Source organism: Alligator mississippiensis, chromosome 2 (genome assembly GCF_030867095.1).
Source record: "Alligator mississippiensis isolate rAllMis1 chromosome 2, rAllMis1, whole genome shotgun sequence".
Classification (NCBI taxonomy): Eukaryota; Metazoa; Chordata; order Crocodylia; family Alligatoridae; genus Alligator; species Alligator mississippiensis.
The window spans coordinates 61,244,230-61,262,902 of NC_081825.1; the positions used below are offsets into that span (position 1 = coordinate 61,244,230).

The window sequence follows — 18,673 nt, forward strand, 5'->3', positions numbered from 1 at the left end:
TTACTGTAACTCATTTGTCACCCCCCCCCCCCCCCGCCCACCCAGTAAACCATTTACCCATCATTCTAGTTAAATATATGAATATACCATAACCAAACAGAAAAAGGATGACAGAAACAGAAAGTGATGTACTAGGACTATCAAGTGGTTTTCCTAGTTAACACAGAAGCAATGACACTTATTGAGCACTGATCGTGGTCAGGCCTATCCAAGACACATGCAGATACCATCCCTGCTCTGAAGCACTTGCAGCGTAGAGTCCTGATACTACAGATACTTGTGCATGTGCATAGTTTTATATATAAAAGGAATCTGAGTTCCTTAAGACCAACTTTGTAAATGAGTGTCCTCTAAGATGTTAATGTTTGTAGGATTCTAGTGTACGTGACTGAAAACAGAAGACCAAGTCATTGGCATCTTAAGGGGAAGATGGTATGTTAGAATGTATTTAAATCTACTTTCTTGAACTGAGAATCAGGAGGGGTTTTTACTTTCTAATTCCTGAAGGCCTTACTCCCTCTGTGACCTTAGGTAGTTCAGTTAGATTCTGAACTGAGCTTTGAAACTGAGTGGGGAAAAAGTGATATATTCCTATCCCACATATCAATTATTGCAGCTGAATGTTTCTTTCAGAATTTATCTCCTTGTAGCTAAAAGGAAATGCCCTTTATCTTCTTCGTAACAGGAACAATAAAAATTTTGGTATCCTTAAGTTTTCCCATAGGAAAACTGATGCCTTATTTTTTTCTGAAGAATGGTTTTTACACACAAGTACATCCTAAACAAACTCAAATTTGAACTTTCTAAAAATCCTGCATACATTTATAGCTCAAAGGAACTTTAAGTCTACAGCATAATAAGAGGAGGCATTTTAGTGGAGAGGGGACATTATATTATTATGGAATGATATACCAGATATGACTTTTCATAGTAACACTTCAGCTAAATTGCATGGGGGAGAAGCACTCTAAATAATGTGAAAGAGAGTTGAGCCCTGTTCCAAGAACTGACTAGCAAACGTTACTGAATAAACTGTATCCTATGTAGGAAACAAAGGTCCAGGAACATGGTTACAGGAGCACAAACATAAGGGACACATCAGATTCAGGAGATGTGGAGCTGCAGACAGGTTTGTTCTTGTGGCTCTTCAGCAGTTGCTAGTCAGCTCAGTTTCATATTTAAACTAAACCTTTAACATGCCTATCGTTGTTTCCAGTACTAAGTATTTTAAATAGTTTAGGTATAAATGGGCAAGTGCTACTCTCAGATATTTGAACACAGCTCCTACAGACTTTAGTAGGATCTCTGTGCGATTATCTGAAGAAGGAGTTTGGTTCATCATTATTTGTATTTTAATAGTTCCACAAAGTAGCCATTCTTAATGAACATTTATAGCACACCTGGACTTAAATGCCTGCAATATAGTTTAGTAACTAAAACTCTGAACTGTCTGAAACCCATGTTCAGGATTCTGGATGCAGGAAAGGCTGTGTTTTGGTGGGGAGAGGGGGGGGGATGGGGGGATTGGTAGGGAAAGTGGGAGCTTAGGCCAGTTGTGAAGGTAACTAAAAGCAGCAAGTCAGGATTAATGAACTGAACTGAAGGCACAGGTGTCCTGAACAGCATACATTTACAGAGTAAGCGTAGGTGGTATTATGCACGGCAAAATGTACCAACCTACCAAACATCATTGGACACATTTACAGCACACGCAAAACATAGTCGTCATTATGAATGATCTTAAAGTAAAGCAGAGTCTTTTCAAGTATAATGGTATCTAGTGTACTAATGGAACTGTATTCAGACTATGTACAATGCTCATTCCGAAACATTTCTTAAAGTCTACATGTTCAGTGACATTTCATGTAAAATCAACACAAAAATTTGCACTAAATACCAATGAAGTGTTACTTTGCTTTAGCTTTGTTGCAGCCATTTCTGAACAAATTGTTGGAATTATGTAAAAAACTGTTACTACTAAATTTATTTAAGACAGCAAAAATGTTTTAAGAACTAAATGAACCACTATGTAGTATATTGTCTTTCAATTTTTTTGTAACTTACTTATACACACAAAATACCATTTCTTCAGACAAGGTTATATATGATTAACTTCTTTGTTCATATAGTTATGTATAAAACTATACACAAAATGTATAATTGTGGGGTATCTGTTGTGTACTTTTTTTAATTTTTCAAATGTTTTAAAGTGCAATGGTTTATTATACTAATGTCATTTTAATTGCTATTAAATTATAATCCAGACAAAATTATCTGATGATGTATGTATTCAGTGTCTCCTTTTGTTAACAGTGTAGGTCGGGGTTACTTTATAAATAGAATTTTTAGTGCTGCAAGTGTCTTGCTATGTGTTTTTACCAACAATAAAACCAAGTAACACGATCTATGATGAAGGGATACATTCAGCGTAATTTCTATTTTATTTTCAATTTTGGTTGTCAGATTTTAATGTAAATGGTCTAGTACTGGAAAAGAATGTTCTATTTCAATAAAAAAATCTACAAATACTTCTGTAGCTTTGAAGGTGCTTAATGCATTAAAAAATAAAATTTTTGTCACTGAAGTTAAGGGAATTCACATTTGCAGTTAGCAAATTCAATACTAGTTACTAAATTGGAAAAAGTGACAGTACAAAATTCATTTGCACAGAACCATTTTATTAGGTGTTCTTTAAGGGCTTCCAAGAAGTTACTACTACACTTTTCTTCATATTTGGACTTGAACAAGAGTTGATTTCACCATCAGGCAAGGATCCCATCCCATAATGGTGACTTATTTTGGCTCTGATCCAGCTAAGCTTTTAAGTTTATGCTTAAATTGTAAATATGGGAGCAGGCCTGTTGATTTCAATGGAACTTAAGCACTTTGCCCTCAATTCAGCAAACTATTCAACAAAGAAACTTGGTTTTGGATAATTGGGTTTATTTAGTTTATGCACAATACAAACAGGTCATTGTTCACTGTTGGTCTAAGTGGTAGAAGTTACTTATTATATCTCAAGCACATTCCTCAAATTGACAGCTCCAATGTATGGCCCCCAGGAGCCAAAGTAAAGGGCCAGATTCTGTTCCACCTATGGGGTATCTAGGAGCAATCCTCTTCCACTCTATTTAAGTCCCTGAAAAAAGTTAACCACAGAGGGTGCATGGGCCTCCTCCTGCTTGCTGCTTTTTGACACTTACACCTGAAGGTTTGATGAGGGCACATTACAAAAACAGGTACATTAACTTTTTTCAGGGACCAAAGATGGGTGGACAGGATAATACTTAGGCATGTTATAGATGGAATTGGATCTCATCCTAAATGTGAGATCTGAAGAAGTACTTGACACCTTACTGCCTGGTGGAATCCACTTTGCCAGGTTAGATGCCTAGCTTCCTTATACAATGTATTGAGAGAAGTAAGTGCCTTGGAATAGCATCTTCAGAAGCCAGCATACTGAGAGTGTCCACTCAGAAAACGACACAGGCATGTAAAGCAACACAGCCTTCTGAGGAATGGGACTTACTTAACTCCAGGTTGCAGAGTATGCATAGCTCCTGTTGAGACTCAGTCACAAGCTAGCTTGCAACTACCTTGGCCTTTTTTTCCACAAAAACACAATGAGAGGAGGCAGTGGGGCCAGTACCACCACAACCCTCCAGCCCTTTTATCCAGCAGCCCAGTATTTAAGAGTACCATGCTGGAGAGAGCCAAGTTCTACCCCTTCTCTGCCTGCAGGGACATCAATCCATATCTCCCATCTTCTAAAAGAATGTTTTAGTCACGGGTTCAAGGATTATTTAATTCTGAGGGGGACAATGGTAAAGGGCTCTCAATGCCTCCTGTCAATGCTTCTGTGCTTTGCATAAAAGTAAGTATTCTGTAAGACAGCATGTGGGAGAATGACCTTACACACTAACAGTTAAGGCACACGGACATGGAGCGATCTAGGCTTAAAAAGAATAATGAATGTGAAATACTTAACTTGACTGTAGTAGGAAATAAAAGGTCCCATTTCACCCCAGGTAAGTTGTCCTAACCACTATTCTAGACTTGCCGTCTCGCACAAAATTGAAAGCTATGCAAAGCAAACCAGCATTAACAAGGATTAACTGACTACAGAATGCCATATGGCCTAGTGACTAGGGCCTTTAACTTACCAGGAATTTGGAGCCTTTGGACATGCCATTCCTGATCTTTTATGCTTTTTTCAATTTCCTTGCCAGTCAGAAGAATGAGTAAGCTTTTATTTATGCTTTCACAATGGTTTGAAGCATCAGTACTAAGCACTTCATGTAGTGAATACATCTTGAATTTTAATAAAAAAGTTAGTTTGAAAGCAGTTTCTGTATTATGTATTTAAAAACAAGCTTGTGTCACTGTATAGAACCAAAGACTCGATATTACTCTGCACGATAAGTTCCACAGGCAGCGCAATGTTGGCTGGATTCATGAAGACATCACTTCCCATAGTCAACATAGCACTGCCTGCCGAACCCTTGGTATAGGCACAACCACACTGGCAGAAAGTGCATCAGGATGGTAGACCTTCTGCTGTTCAAGGGAGCTTGTGCAGCTTGAGCAACAAGTTTCCTTTTGTTGACAGGGCCTAGTCACCACAGAAAATCCTACTGTATTTAATGTAGCAAAAGTTCAAGGGGTACAGACATAGATAGTCTCAGTTTACTTAGATTCCTCTGGCAGGATTAACCTTCCTAGATGAAACAAAGTAATTCTTCAGGCATATATTAGAATATTAATATATATTAGAATATGAATTCTAGATGGTATGCAGTTACAGGACTGATTCCTTGCTCTGGTAAGTCTGTGCTTGGTGCAAAGGAAGATAAATGGATTTAAAAATCACCTTTGCAGTCTCTGGATCCTGGGCTGGTCTGTATCAACCTGGATTCCAGACCAATACAGAGCAACCCTCTGCTACTCTCACTTTTTATGGCTGTGAGAGAAGCCACATAAGTACATGCACGCATTTTCACCTAGCCCAGGTTAGACATTGTTAAAAAACTGCTATCTATGCAGTTTTCAAAACCAGACAGTTGTACAATGTTAAACAAGGACCATGATGTAGCCAGCATCTTGCAAGTGAAGGTGCTTAACATGCATTCAAAGAACTACTGTTAAGTGGAGCATTTAGCACATCTTTGCTGTTCCTAATTTTTTCAGCTATAAACAAATCTAGGCAATAAACATAATCATTTCTACAGCCAACAATAAGCCTTTCCCCACACACTACAGGGGAAGAGAATACCTCTCCTGGGAGTTTATGGATACCCTCTACCATGCCATTCTTTGCATTCAGAAGCCACACATTGCCATCTGTAGACACTGCTGCCAGGAATGCTTCCCTCTCCAAGTCATGACTATGGAAAACAAATGGAGTTGCGTATACACTTGAAGTGGTTTTAAATTTCCACAGTAAATTACCTTCCATATTACAGCTGTAGATAAAGCAGTCATGGGAGCCAAAAAATATTTCTTGCTTAGTTAAGCTTGAGATGCATGGGGATGAAAAGATTGGTCCGCTGGTGGAAAACTGCCAAACCTACAGAACAGCATTAAAAAAAATGAACATTCCATTACTGAAGGTTGTACATGTTGCCAACGATACACCTTTAACTTCTACAGACAGGATGTTGACCAAAGAGGGAAATGTATGGAATCACTTTGTTTCAGAGCATAGTGAGAATACAAAGCTAGAGAATACTTACCACGCCTATACATGAACCAACCATATATAGAGAAAATGCCCAAACACTGACCTATAAATCAACTGCCTGCATGGAGATGGCTGTAAGGAAACATAACCAATACTTTAAGACTATTAAAGCTTGTAGAGCCTTTGTAAAACATCTGTTATACTAATATCTTAGTGCTTCCACATCTCCTCCCATCAACCATACAGCAAATCTTTCTTCTCATTTTGTTGGTGCTGTGCAGACTCTTAACCTCTGTTTCAGAATACAAGCAGCACCTTTTACTACAAAGATGATGCTTATGAATTGTGAGGCACACTGTGGTTAGAAAAAACAGCAGCTCAGAGAGTGTTAACAACAAAAGTGAAACCTGAGATACAATAATCACTAAGACAATAAAAGTCTTCCCACTGCAGCTAAGAAAACCTGACGTATTTTGTGGCCAGGATCTTTTATCAGAGATAAAGTAGGAGTTATGCACACACTAACACAAGTATGTCTGCCACAACAGGAACATATTGATTGACAACATTATAAACATTTTAGTGAAACCAATTCTAAGCAGCAAGGTATCTTTACTGAACACACCTGGAAGAAGGAACATGACTTAAAAGCACTATTGCTTTAAATCCTGCTGTGTCCATGACATCTTCCAGTTGAACTGAAATCAAAATGAAGTATCCACCCCCTAACACCACACTCACTCAATACCCATGTTAAAATATCTGTATGTGAACCAAGATCCTCAGGAATTTATATGTGCATTATGAATTATGAGCCCTGGGATTCTGGGGCTATTTCTTGCTGTGCCTCTGAGCTTGTGGATAAACTTGGCCAAACTTCTTGCTTTCTCTGTATTCCAATTAGCTGTTTTGTAAAATGAGTACACTGTGACTCAGATGGCAGGTGTCAGAGCTACTGTATGTTTATCACTGAATCCTCAAGACAACTGTTACATGACTCAGCTTTATTAATAAAAATCTAATCCAAAATTTTGTGATGAAAGCAAGAAATAGCACCACTAAATAAATCAACAAAGGCTTTTTACCTTTTCACCAGAGTGACTAAAGCAGTACAGATTTCCATCCACACATCCGACACAGACGTATTGAGCATTGCAGTGTGGGGAAGAGAAGAGAGGTTTTCCACAGGAGCTTTTCCAGATTTTACTCCCTGTGTCCTGTGAAAGATAAAGTGTAATACATGTAGCTTGATGCAAAACACTGTGCAAACCTAAAAGGCAAATCATTGCTCTTGTAACTGGGCTGGGACTAGGAATATCCACAAGGAGAAGAGGGTTCAAGGAAGCAATGATCCCTGGGAAGAGGCTTGGATGCTTTTGGGAAGTGGTTTGGATGCTTTTGGGGAAGTTTATAGTAGTAGGTGCCAAAAATGGTGAAGGGCTGGTTTTGGAGGGCTTCATGTGGGTGGATGATGGATTGCAGGGCCTGTTGCAAATGGTGGCAAAGCAGAGACAGCCACTATGATATGGGGTGCTAGAGTTGAGACAACAGGAGAAATGAAATAATTTTTCTTTTTTTTAAATGTCTCGCTCAAGACATTTTGCAAATTTTTCTTCAGCCAGTTGGACAAAACCAAGCAGTCCCCTTCACGCTCAATGGTTTAACAGATATTTCCCAAATCTCTATTACTTGTCCTGAGTACTACTCCCAGAAGTTAACTCCTTGCAGAGTTAACCAGAAAGTAACTCCTTGCAGGCCACACTTTGCCCAACATGTGGTCTTGGGCATGCAGCAAGGCCTCTGCTCCTTATGTTTCTATGCTCAAAATGGGGGTGGTAATATTGATCTCCTTCTCAACAGAAGTGAGACTCTTAAATGAAAAAGACTGTCATGATAAAGCAGGGCCATCCAACTTTTAACCAGCTGGCGGCTACACACCACCTGGGCTGCACAACCACAAGCCACAGGCACCCCCATGCTGCACTGTGCTGCTTAAGCACCACAGTCCCCACCCTCAGATCCTTGAATGTGTGCTCCCCTGGTGCCTTGGGCTGCGCTGCACCACCCACCCCCTGTGGTGGAAGCAGGAAGCAGAAGCCAGAGGAAGGAGTGATGGGAGGAGCTACAGTCAATTGAAGCCCAAAAACAGCAAGTTAACTCCTTGCAGGGTGCACACAACAGAGGGGGTGCAAGTTAGACAGGCCTGCTATAAGGCATGACCTTGCAGTTCTTACTAAAGCAAAACTACTCCGAACTACAGAAGGTCTCTTGGCTGAATAAGATACTTAGGTTTGAGACCAGAGATAGCAGGAAAAGTACATACTGGATTTACAGCCAGTAAACATCCTCTTAGTGTAGCAATATACAAGTGATGAGGCAACAGGCTTAGACAAGGAGAAGCAAACACAGCTCCACCCTCACAGTGCAACTTCCAGATGCACTCCTCTTTCTGTCAACAGAAGAAAAATATAAATAAGAAGTTATACTATCTGATAACTGGGAGTTAAAAGGTCAGGATGGTATTTTCAAGAGCTCTCAAATGTAAATGTTCTCTCAAAAAGTAGGTTTATTTAGGAAATGCTACTTAAAGGAATATTACTATTCATCATCACTTGAAGTAAGAGTTTCTTCTCCCACCAAGCTAAATATTGGAAACTCAGCAATTACATATGCAACATACTTACCAATATCACTTTCTTTCTCCCTGAACACACACTTAAAGAAGTCTACACCATCTCAAACTGTGGAACTAATATAAGTTGCTAACACAGGGTGTGCACAATCAATTTTGGAATTAAGCAGGTTGGGAAAATTTAGTGACGGGGGTGTTGCTCTAACCCAATGTTAGCAACACTGGGAGCACATTACGGAAGACTGCCAGAAGTGTTTTATTACCATGTTATCTAATCCCACTTCAAGGCAGCAATTTTAGCTCACCGTTTCGAGTATCTGTGGCAGGTGATTGTCCACTTATGCTAGTGCTCTCATGGTTGCTAATTCTATAGACCTTCAGCTGGTGCTACTTTAGATAAGGCCTAGAGCAGATAGTTTACATTTAAGGTTAGTTAAAAGTGACTTCTTACATAAATATCCAAAGCATATACATGCTGATCATGTGATCCAACGTAGATTAGTCCAGTAGAAGGATCTAGAGCTGCAGAGCTTTTCACAGCATCCTCAGTGGTAAACACCCAGTGTGTTTCCCCATTATTGCTTCTAAGCACATACACTAAACCACTGTAACCTCCTGTATAAAATGAAATGTAAAAGGGTGAGAGGGGAAAAAAGGATTTGGATCAGTTGCACCTACACCACTGGTGGTGAAAAAAATAGGTTGACTTACCACTATATTTCCTAGCATTATTCAGTATTCAAGCTTTTGCTGACAATATTACCATACAGGTGCAATTAATATTAACTGCACACTGCATTAATTCCAAATCAAGTTTAAAGCTATGCCTTTTTCACCGCTCTTGCAATGCTATTACTGTGAAATTTGTTAAAGGAAAGCATGAGATATTAAACATGGAGGAGGAAGGCATGTTAATTAAATTACTAATATTCTCATTTATGCTTTTGGAAATAAAGACATAGAGACTTACTATGTTCAGTTTTGCTTAATAAAATCCAAGATACGATTCCAGGGATTATTTAGTTCCTAATACTACATCAGCAGATTTTTGTTACCTTCAGGTTAAACAGAAATCAATCAAAACACTTATCTAAAGACTAGTCACTTGTTTTGTGTAGAACTCAAAGCTAATTACACTTTTTAGACTTTAGAACTTAGAAATATACACATATCAGGGGTGAACACATTTGTTAGAAAGATAACAGTATTTAATTACCCCGTCTTCACCTGATCAGATGATAAAAGTCCCCCTTGTTTTCATTAGATTAGTAATAAGTGACAAATTAAACATATGCAAGGCAGTTATAGAAACCTTGACATACAGCAACAACAAATTGCTTTCATATAGCAATTCAGACACCATATACCAGTGGAATAGAGTATGAATCTAACAATACAAGTACCCCAAACTTGCTTTTTAATGGATTCTTTTTCAAAGAACTTAATTTGTTGAGTCATCAAAAACCTGTGCGCCATTTTTAAGCTCTTTAAAAAGAAAGATGCATCATGCTTCTTAAGCAGCCCAATAGTCAAATGCTAATTAAACCCTATAAAAATACCTGTACTCATTAATAGTTATCAGTACAGACCAATCAAGAAAAAGAACAAATCAACTGATGCCAATACTGGCACAAAAAAAAGGAATGAGCTTAGATTACAATACATTAAGCTGCCCTCCAATAATTCATTCTTGAAACTACTTCCTCTTTGTGTTCTCATTTATTTTCTGTAGTTGAGCTTTTGACTGAGGGGAAGAAAGGAGAGCTGACACTTACATACTGACAGAGATTAAATAAACTGTTTTAAAAATATTTAAATTTTAAAAGAGAAAAAGGATTAAAAATAGGAAGATTAAAATACGTACCAACAACAATGAAACTGCCACACTTTGACACACACGCAGAGGATTCAATGCGGTCTTCAAGAATTCTCTCCCATTTGATTTTTCCTGAGTCTAGATCAATTGCTTGCATTGCATGAGAATGAGACCCAATATATACAGTAGCAGACAGATCATCTGTTGCTGGTATTATAACCAATGGTGAGGCATCTACACATTTGCCAGTACAAGATGTCCATCTTACAACTATTAGAAACTTAGCTATTGGTACAGAATTGTCTTTTCCAAGAGATCCTTGTGGAGGACCTATTTCATCTGCTTTGCTGACATTTGTTAGATCACTCCGCCTCTCTTCAGTTTTCATCATATTAGAAATTACAGGTGAAGACAATGGTGATTGTCTTAATTTGGTTCTTGCCGGTCTCATTTTACTTAGATTTATAAAAGATTTGGAGCAGTTCACACTGAACATATGACTTCCTCGACTTAGTGCAACAAATGAAATCAAACCTGCAGCAACAGTGACGTATCCTCTAGATTTAATGTTCACATGTTCTTCACGAGCCTCCTCTCCACTGCAATCATTCAGTTTTCTTTTCATAGAGGTGTTAGGATTTTTAAGTTGGTCCTCAGTTGGAAACACAGTTTTCAGAACAAGCCTGTAAACCTCAGCAATAGAACTGCTGAGAATAACTTCAAGGAGCCCAGGTATGACCTTGCCTACCATATTCTCAATCTCATCATGAAACCGTAGCGATTTTATAGAGTCTCCACCACTGTATAGGAACACTGAGTCTTTGGAAATGCTGAAAGGCTCATCTGGAAGACTCAGAATGGACTAGAGAAGAAGAGAAAATAATTTGTAAGGTACATGCAGAGGCACTAGAAGATTGGAGCAGGGAGCCTGTCAAATGCTCAGAACTCCCACTGAAAGTAACAGGAACTAAAAGTGCTCAGCAACTTGCAGGATCATCGCTTTTTTATTTATTTATTTTTTTAAATGTGGGCCAGTCAAGGTCTATGGGCACACACAAATTTCAGCAATACTAATTGAATTTTATGTTCCAATTTTGCCCCCAACTCTATTGCCACTGTATTGTAATGATAATGGTCTTATAAACATGTATTCATCATAGGAATCAATATACAGCAAAACCAGACAGTTCAAGACAGCGTTCCATCTATTTAACAAAGAAAATAAATTGAGCTTTCTAGTTCATAAAAAGGAACCTAGTACGTAAATTCTAGTTATATAGTAGCTGCTTTGTTGAAAATCTCCATGCCCCAATTACTGGCTCCTTTTAGGGATATCTAGTTTAGTATGAGAGGAAGCATTTAGGAACTGCTGACAGACTGTGTGTCAATAATTCATCCTATATACACTAACTGCTTACCACCAGTCTGCAACTTCATCTTATGGGGAAAAAAATAAATGACCCCCTCCTGGCTGTTACAGAGAAGGTGTATTTAAGTTCTAACTGAATGGATGGAGCAACAATGCTTAATGTAGGTATAGCAAGAATATTCTGTTGCGTTAGTCACACTTATTAAAACTGTTTAATTCCTGACACATGTATAATGATCCACTTACAGTGATAAAAAGGCCACTTAAAATACTACCTTCCATAAATGCTGCAATCTTTCCCACAATCCCTCTGCTCCGTTCAGCTTATTGTCACGCCTTATGGAGTTCAGATGGGCACTGTAAATCTTGTTCAGTTCAGATGTATTAATTTTACCTTCACAGAACAAAAAGGAAAGTAATTTTTCATTACTTTTTAAAAAGTTTATATTTCCAGATACATGCTGTGGTCCAAATACTCACCTCAGTTTCAGACTAGACTTTTTTTATTTGTACCCCTACTTTTTAAACTGATCAATTAGACCCACACAAAATGCCACCTATCTCTGAAAGAATGCACCTTATGACACATGCATAGCATTGCAAACACATATACCATGCCTGCTTCTTCCCCAACTAAAGACAGCTGTTTCACCACTAACTTAAAAGGCAGAGGGACTGGCTGAGAATGAAATCTACACATTTTTAACAGAAAATTACTTCTATTGCTACTATTCAGTTCCAAAGAATATAAGGATTAAAATACATATTATATAAGAATGCAGTAAGAGTGAGTCAGATGTTGCAGAACTAGCTGTATATAACAGCAACGGTTATTACTGAGGGTCATATAAGAGCACGAAGCAATAACATAAGAATTAATAGTGGATGCACTAGCTATCATTTCCTATTTTGGTCAAGATCCGGGAATAAATAAAAAGAGAGAAACATAATTAGCTTTTATGCAGCAGTTAAACTGAACTGAGAGGTGTGTATCAGCCTCTGCACTAAAAGGCATATGTCAAACCATTTCAATTACCATGTAATGTCACCGGCAAAGCTTCAATCAGCACAAGCTCATCTGGGACTGCATGAACTGGGAGACATTTCTGGAGTTCTTTAAAAGCATCTTCTTCTGCTAAATTGTCTTTGGGTACAACAAACAGGATTAATTTTTCCTGCTGATACCATATTACCGCACAGGCTTCCACCTGACAAAGACTTTCAGCAGCCTGCAATACAAGAATATTTGTCTTATTTGTTCTGAAGGGCAGTAAAAAGGCACAACAAATAAAAAAAGGAAGCATTATTCAATTTATGTTTTGTCACTGACAGCTACTGCAACTGCACAGCAAGTCACGAAAGTCCCACTACCCTTCCACTGTTTTTTGAAGTTATACAATAATTTAGCTCATGAGAAGTGTCAGGTGTCAGTACTGGCAAATTAATTTGTTTAAATCCATAGAACAACTATCACAGTTAGTGGCAAACAACTCAATGACCCATGCCAACATACCACAAGAACACTGCAGGAGCAACAGTGATAAAATTCACACTGAACATTCATTCCTCCCAAGGATCACATAGGAGAGGCCTATGTGCTACCAAAGACCTCAAGAATTATGCTGTCTGGAGTTTTCTACTCCTGATAGGGACACCCATGGTGGCACAGTCTATGGGTAATCTCAGCTTTTCCCATAGGAATGCTCATCGTGGAACTAAACTTTTACTACCCTCCTAGTGAGAAAATTCTTCTTAATATCTAACCTAAAAACTTCCCTTGCTGCAACTTGACACCGTTGCTCCTTGTTCTGTCATCTGCCACCATGGAGAACAGTTTCATACATTCATAGAAGTAGGGTTGGAAGGGACCTTGTAGATTATCAAAGTCCGACCCCCTGCCTTGGGCAGGAGAGAAAACCGGGCTCAAATGACCCCAGACAGGTAGACATCAAGCCTCCTCTTAAGGACCCCCAGGGTAGGAGCCATCACCACTTCCCTTGGAAGTTGGTTCCAGATCTTAGCCGCCCTGACTGTGAAGTAGTGCCTTCGGATGTCTAGTCTAAACCTACTCTCTAACAATTTGTGGCCGTTATTCCTTGTTACTCCGGGGGGGTGGGGGGGTGGTAGGGGGAACAGGGTCCCCCCTGATGACTTTATAAACAGCCACCAGGTCCCCCCTCAGCCTTCTCTTGAGAAGTTTAGCTCCATCCTCTCTGGAACTCCCCTTAAGGTAATTAAAGGCTGCTATTAAATCCCCTCTCAGTCTTTTTTCTAGATTAAATAAACCCAGTACCCTCAGCCTCTCCTCATATGTCATGTGCCCAAATCTCCTAACCATTTTTATTGCTCTCCACTGGACTCTCTCCAATTTGTCCACATCCTTTCTGTAGTGTGGTGCCTGAAACTGAACACAATAGTTTAGATGTGGCCTCACCAATGCTTAATAGAGGGGAATAATCACTTCCTTTGATCTGCTGGCAAAACTCCTACTGGTGGCTCATATTCAGCTTATTATCCACTGTAAACCCCAGGGTCCTTTTCTGCAGAGCTGCTGCCTAACAGTCAGCCTCCAGTCTGTACCGGTGCATGGGATTGCTCCATCCTAAGTGCAAGACTTTGCACTTGTCCTTGTTGAACCTCATGAGATTCCTTTTGGCCCAATCCTCCAATTTGTCTAGGTCACTATGAATCCTTGCCCTATCCTGCAGCGTATCTACTACTCCCCTCAGCTTGGTGTCATCTGCAACCTTGCTGAGGATACATTCTATGCCATTGTCCAGGTTGCTGATGAATACATTGAACAAAACTGGCCCCAAGGACTAACCCCTGGGGCACTCCACTTGATACTGGCTGCCAACTAGACATCAAGCCATTGAGCGCTACCCTTTGAGCCTGATGCTCGAGCCAGTTTTCTATCTACCCTACACAGTCCATGCATCCAACCTGCACTTCCTTAGCTTTCCTGTGAGAATGTTGTGGAAGACTGTATCAAAAGCCTTGCTAAAATCAAGGTATATCATATCCACCGGTCTCTCTGCATCCACAGAGCCAGTCACCTTGTCATAGAAGGCAAACAGGTTGGTCAGGCATGACATGCCCCGGTGTAACCATTTTGACTGTCTCCAAACAACTTCTTCTCCTCCTAGCACTTAGAAATGGATTCCTTGAGGATCTGCTCAATGACTTTTCCAGGACTGAGGTGAGGCTGACTGGTCTGTAGTTCCCTGGATGCTCCGTTTTCCCTTTCTTAAATATAGGCATTATGTTTGCCCTTTTCCAATCATCCAGGACCTCTCCTGATCACCATGAGTTTTCAAAGATGATGGCCTATGGCTGTAATCACATCAGCCAACTCCCTCAGCACCCTTGGGTGCATCCCATATAGCCCCATGGACTTGTATATGTCTAAATAGTCCCTAACCTGTTCTTTCTCCACTGTTGGCTGCCCACCTCCTCCCCAAACTGGGCTGCCTGGTGCAGTAGTCTGGGAGCTGACCTTGCCTGTGAAGAAAGCATTGATCACTACTTCAGCCTTTTCTGCATCCTCTGTTACAAGGTTGCCTCCTCTCTCCCGTAAGGGATGCACACTTTCCCTGATCCTCCTCTTGCTACCAACATACTTGTAGAAACCCTTCTTGTTATCCTTCTTGTCCCTTGTTAGCTGCAACTCCAATTGCGCTTTGGGCTTCCTACTTCATCCCTGCAAGCCCAAGCAATGCTCTTATACTCCTTCCCAGTTGTTTGTCCAAGTTTCCATTTCTTATAATCTTCCTTTTTGTGACTTAGTTTACTGAAGGGTTCCTGCTAAGCTAAGCTGAACTCCTGCCATAAGTCTTTCTGCATGTCGGAATGGTTTGTTCCTGCACCCTCAATAGATTCATAGATGTTAGGGTCAGAAGGGACTTCAATAGATCATCGAGTCCGACCCCCTGCATAAGCAGGAAAGAGTGCTGGGTCTAGATGACCCCAGCTAGATGCTCATCTAACCTCCTCTTGAAGACCCCCAGGGAAGGGGAGAGCACCACCTCCCTTGGGAGCCCGTTCCAGACCTTGGCCACTCGAACTGTGAAGAAGTTCTTCCTAATGTCCAGTCTAAATCTGCTCTCTGCTAGCTTGTGGCCATTATTTCTTGTAACCCCTGGGGGCTCCTTGGTGAACAAATACTCACCAATTCCCTTTTGTGCCCCCGTGATGAACTTATAGGCGGCCACAAGGTCACCTCTCAACCTTCTCTTGCGGAGGCTGAAAAGATCCAGTTTCTCTAGTCTCTCCTCGTAGGGCTTGGTCTGCAGGCCCTTAACCATACGAGTGGCCCTTCTCTGGACCCTCTCCAGGTTATCCGCATTCCTCTTGAATTGCGGCACCCAGAATTGCACGCAGTACTCCAACTGCAATCTGACCAGCGCCCGATAGAGGGGAAGTATTACCTCCTTGGACCTATTTGTCATGCATCTGCTGATGCACGATAAAGTGCCATTGGCTTTTTTGATGGCTTCATCACACTGCCGACTCATGTTCATCTTGGAGTCCACTAGGACTCCAAGATCCCTTTCCACTTCTGTGCTACCCAGCAGGTCACTCCCTAGGCTGTAGGTGTGCTGGACATTTTTCCTCCCTAGGTGCAGCAATTTGCATTTCTCCTTGTTGAACTGCATTCTGTTGTTTTCTGCCCACTTGTCCAACCTGTCCAGATCTGCTTGCAGCTGTTCCCTGCCCTCCGGCATGTCCACATCTCCCCATAGCTTTGTGTCATCTGCAAACTTGGACAGAGTACATTTTACTCCCTCGTCCAAGTCACTGATGAAGACATTAAAGAGTATTGGTCCAAGGACCGAACCCTGCAGGACCCCACTGCCCACACCCTTCCAGGTCGAAACCGACCCCTCCACCACGACTCTTTGGGTGCGACCCTCCAGCCAATTCGCCACCCACTGGACTGTGTAGTCATCCAAGTCACAGCCTCTTAACTTGTTCACCAGTATGGGGTGGGATACCGTATTGAAGGCCTTCCTGAAGTGTAAGTATACGACATCCACCCCTCCTCCTGTGTCCAGGCGTTTCGTAACCTGGTCATAAAAAGAGACTAGATTGGTCAGGCACGATCTTGCCTGCCACGAACCCGTGCTGATTTCCTCTCAGCATAATTTGTCCTGCCGGGCTCTCACAAATGTGAGCCTTGATAATTTTTTCAAAGACTTTACCAAGGATGGAGGTGAGACTGACTGGCCTATAGTTGCCCGGGTCCTCCTTCCTCCCCTTTTTGAAAATGGGGACCACGGCCCTTTTCCAGTCCTCCGGGACTTGGCCCGTGCGCCACGAGCTTTCAAATATTCCCGCCAGTGGCTGTGCAATGATGTCGGCCAGTGCCTTCAGCACCCTCGGATGGAGCTTATCTGGGCCTGCCGACTTAAAGGCATCCAGCTCTTCCAAGTGACTCTGCACCATCTCAGGGTCTACGCATGGAAGTCTGGCGCCTTGCTGCTGCCTCTCTACAACCCCAGTGAGAGACTTGTCGTGCCCCTCGCTTAGGAACACTGAGGCAAAAAACTCGTTGAGGAGTTCAGCCTTGTCCCCCCTGTCTGTCACCAATTGTTTCTGCCCATTTAGCAGGGGTCCTATTCCTCCCTGGGCCTTCCTTTTACTCCCTATATATCTAAAAAACAATTTCTTGTTGTCTTTTACTTGGGTTGCCATCCTCATCTCCATGGTAGTTTTGGCCCGCCTAACTGCCTCCCTACAAGCACGAGCAGAGGAGGTATATTCATCTTTGGATAATAAGTCTTCTTTAAAGTACAGCCAGCTCTCCTGGACTCCTCTCCCCCTCAAACTGGCTTCCCAGAGGACCCTACCCATGAGTTCCCCGAGTGAATCAAAGTCTGTTTTTCTGAAGTCCAGGTCCCTTATTCTGCTGCTCTCTATCCTTCCTTTCCTCAGGATCCTTAATTCAATTGTTTCACGGTCACTGCTGCCCAAGTTGCCATCCACTACTACATTCCCCACCAATTCGTCCCTATTTATGAGCAGCAGGTCAAGAAGAATACAGCACCTAGATGGCTGCTCTACCAGTTGCACAAGGAAGTTGTCCCCAACACTCTCCAAAAACTTCCAGGATTGCCTGGGCACTGGTGTATTGCCCTCCCAGCAGATACCAGGGCAACTGATGTCCCTCATGAGAACCAGGGCTTGTGCCTGGGAAACTTCCACTAGCGGTCTGAAGAAACCTTCATCCACAACTTCCTCCTGGTCTGGTGGTCTATAGCAGAACCCCACCACAAAATCACCCTTGTTGCTCTCCCATCTAACTTTAACCCAGAGACTTTCAACAGGCCTATCTATAGTTTCATACTGGGGCTCTGAGCAATCATATAGCTCTTTTACATGAAGTGCAACTCCTCCTCCTCCTCTTCCTTGCCTGTCCTTCCTGAACAGTTTGTACTCATTGATGACAGTGCTCCAGTAATACAAGCTACCCCATCAAGTCTCTGTTATTCAAATCACGTCATAGTTCCATGACTGTGCAAGGACTCCCAATTGTTCCTGCTTGTTTTCCAGACTCCATGCATTTGTGTACAGGCACCTGAGGTAACTAGCCGATTGCCCCGATTTCTCAGGAAGTATGAGAGCACCTCCCCTGTTGCGTTGCCCATCCTGCTTGCTCTTCTATCAGGTCTCCCACTTCCCCACTTACCTCAAGGCTTTAGCCTCCATCCCCCAGTGAACCTAGCTGAAATCCCTCCTCACTAAGTTAGCGAGCCTGTCTGCGAAGATGCTCTTCCCTCTCTTCGTGAGGTGGATTCCATCTCTTCCCAGCAATCCTTCTTCTTGGAAGAACATCCCATGGTCAAAGAAGCCAAATCTTTGCTGGCGACACCATCTGTACAGCCAGGTATTGATTTGCAGGATGCACCTATTCCTGCCCGGGCCTTTTCCCTTGACCGTAAGGATTAAAGAGAACACAACCTGAGCTCCAGACCCCCTTACCCTTGCACCCAGAGCCCTGTAGCCACTTTTGACCTGCTCAGGGTCTCCCCTGGCAGTATCATTGGTGCCCACATGGATGAGCTGCATGGGGTAGTAGTCAGAGGGCCAGATGAGTCTCGGTAATCTCTCAGTGACATCTCAGGTCTGGGCTCCAGGCAAGCAGCAGACTTCCCAAGACAACAGGGCAGGTCAGCA

General features: G+C 41.7%; 1 protein-coding gene across 9 annotated transcripts in view; it reads right to left on the reverse strand.

The window, feature by feature from the left end:
- Positions 1–18,673, reverse strand: part of AASDH (aminoadipate-semialdehyde dehydrogenase) — a 116,890-nt gene that overhangs the window by 78,706 nt on the left and 19,511 nt on the right. For 5 of the 9 annotated variants that reach the window (XM_059721764.1, XM_019481261.2, XM_014594888.3 and 2 more), the window contains 7 exons: positions 12,534–12,726; positions 11,773–11,891; positions 10,177–10,990; positions 8,764–8,927; positions 8,004–8,129; positions 6,766–6,897; positions 1,612–5,566 (listed from right to left, as the gene is read on the reverse strand). In XM_059721764.1, the coding sequence (XP_059577747.1) occupies positions 5,117–5,566; positions 6,766–6,897; positions 8,004–8,129; positions 8,764–8,927; positions 10,177–10,990; positions 11,773–11,891; positions 12,534–12,726 (1,998 nt within the window). In that variant the 3' untranslated portion in view covers positions 1,612–5,116. Of the gene's footprint in view, positions 1–1,611; positions 5,567–6,765; positions 6,898–8,003; positions 8,130–8,763; positions 8,928–10,176; positions 10,991–11,772; positions 11,892–12,533; positions 12,727–18,673 lie in introns of those variants that run through there. The other 4 variants (XM_059721768.1, XM_059721766.1, XM_059721765.1 and 1 more) reach the window with 1 other exon arrangement.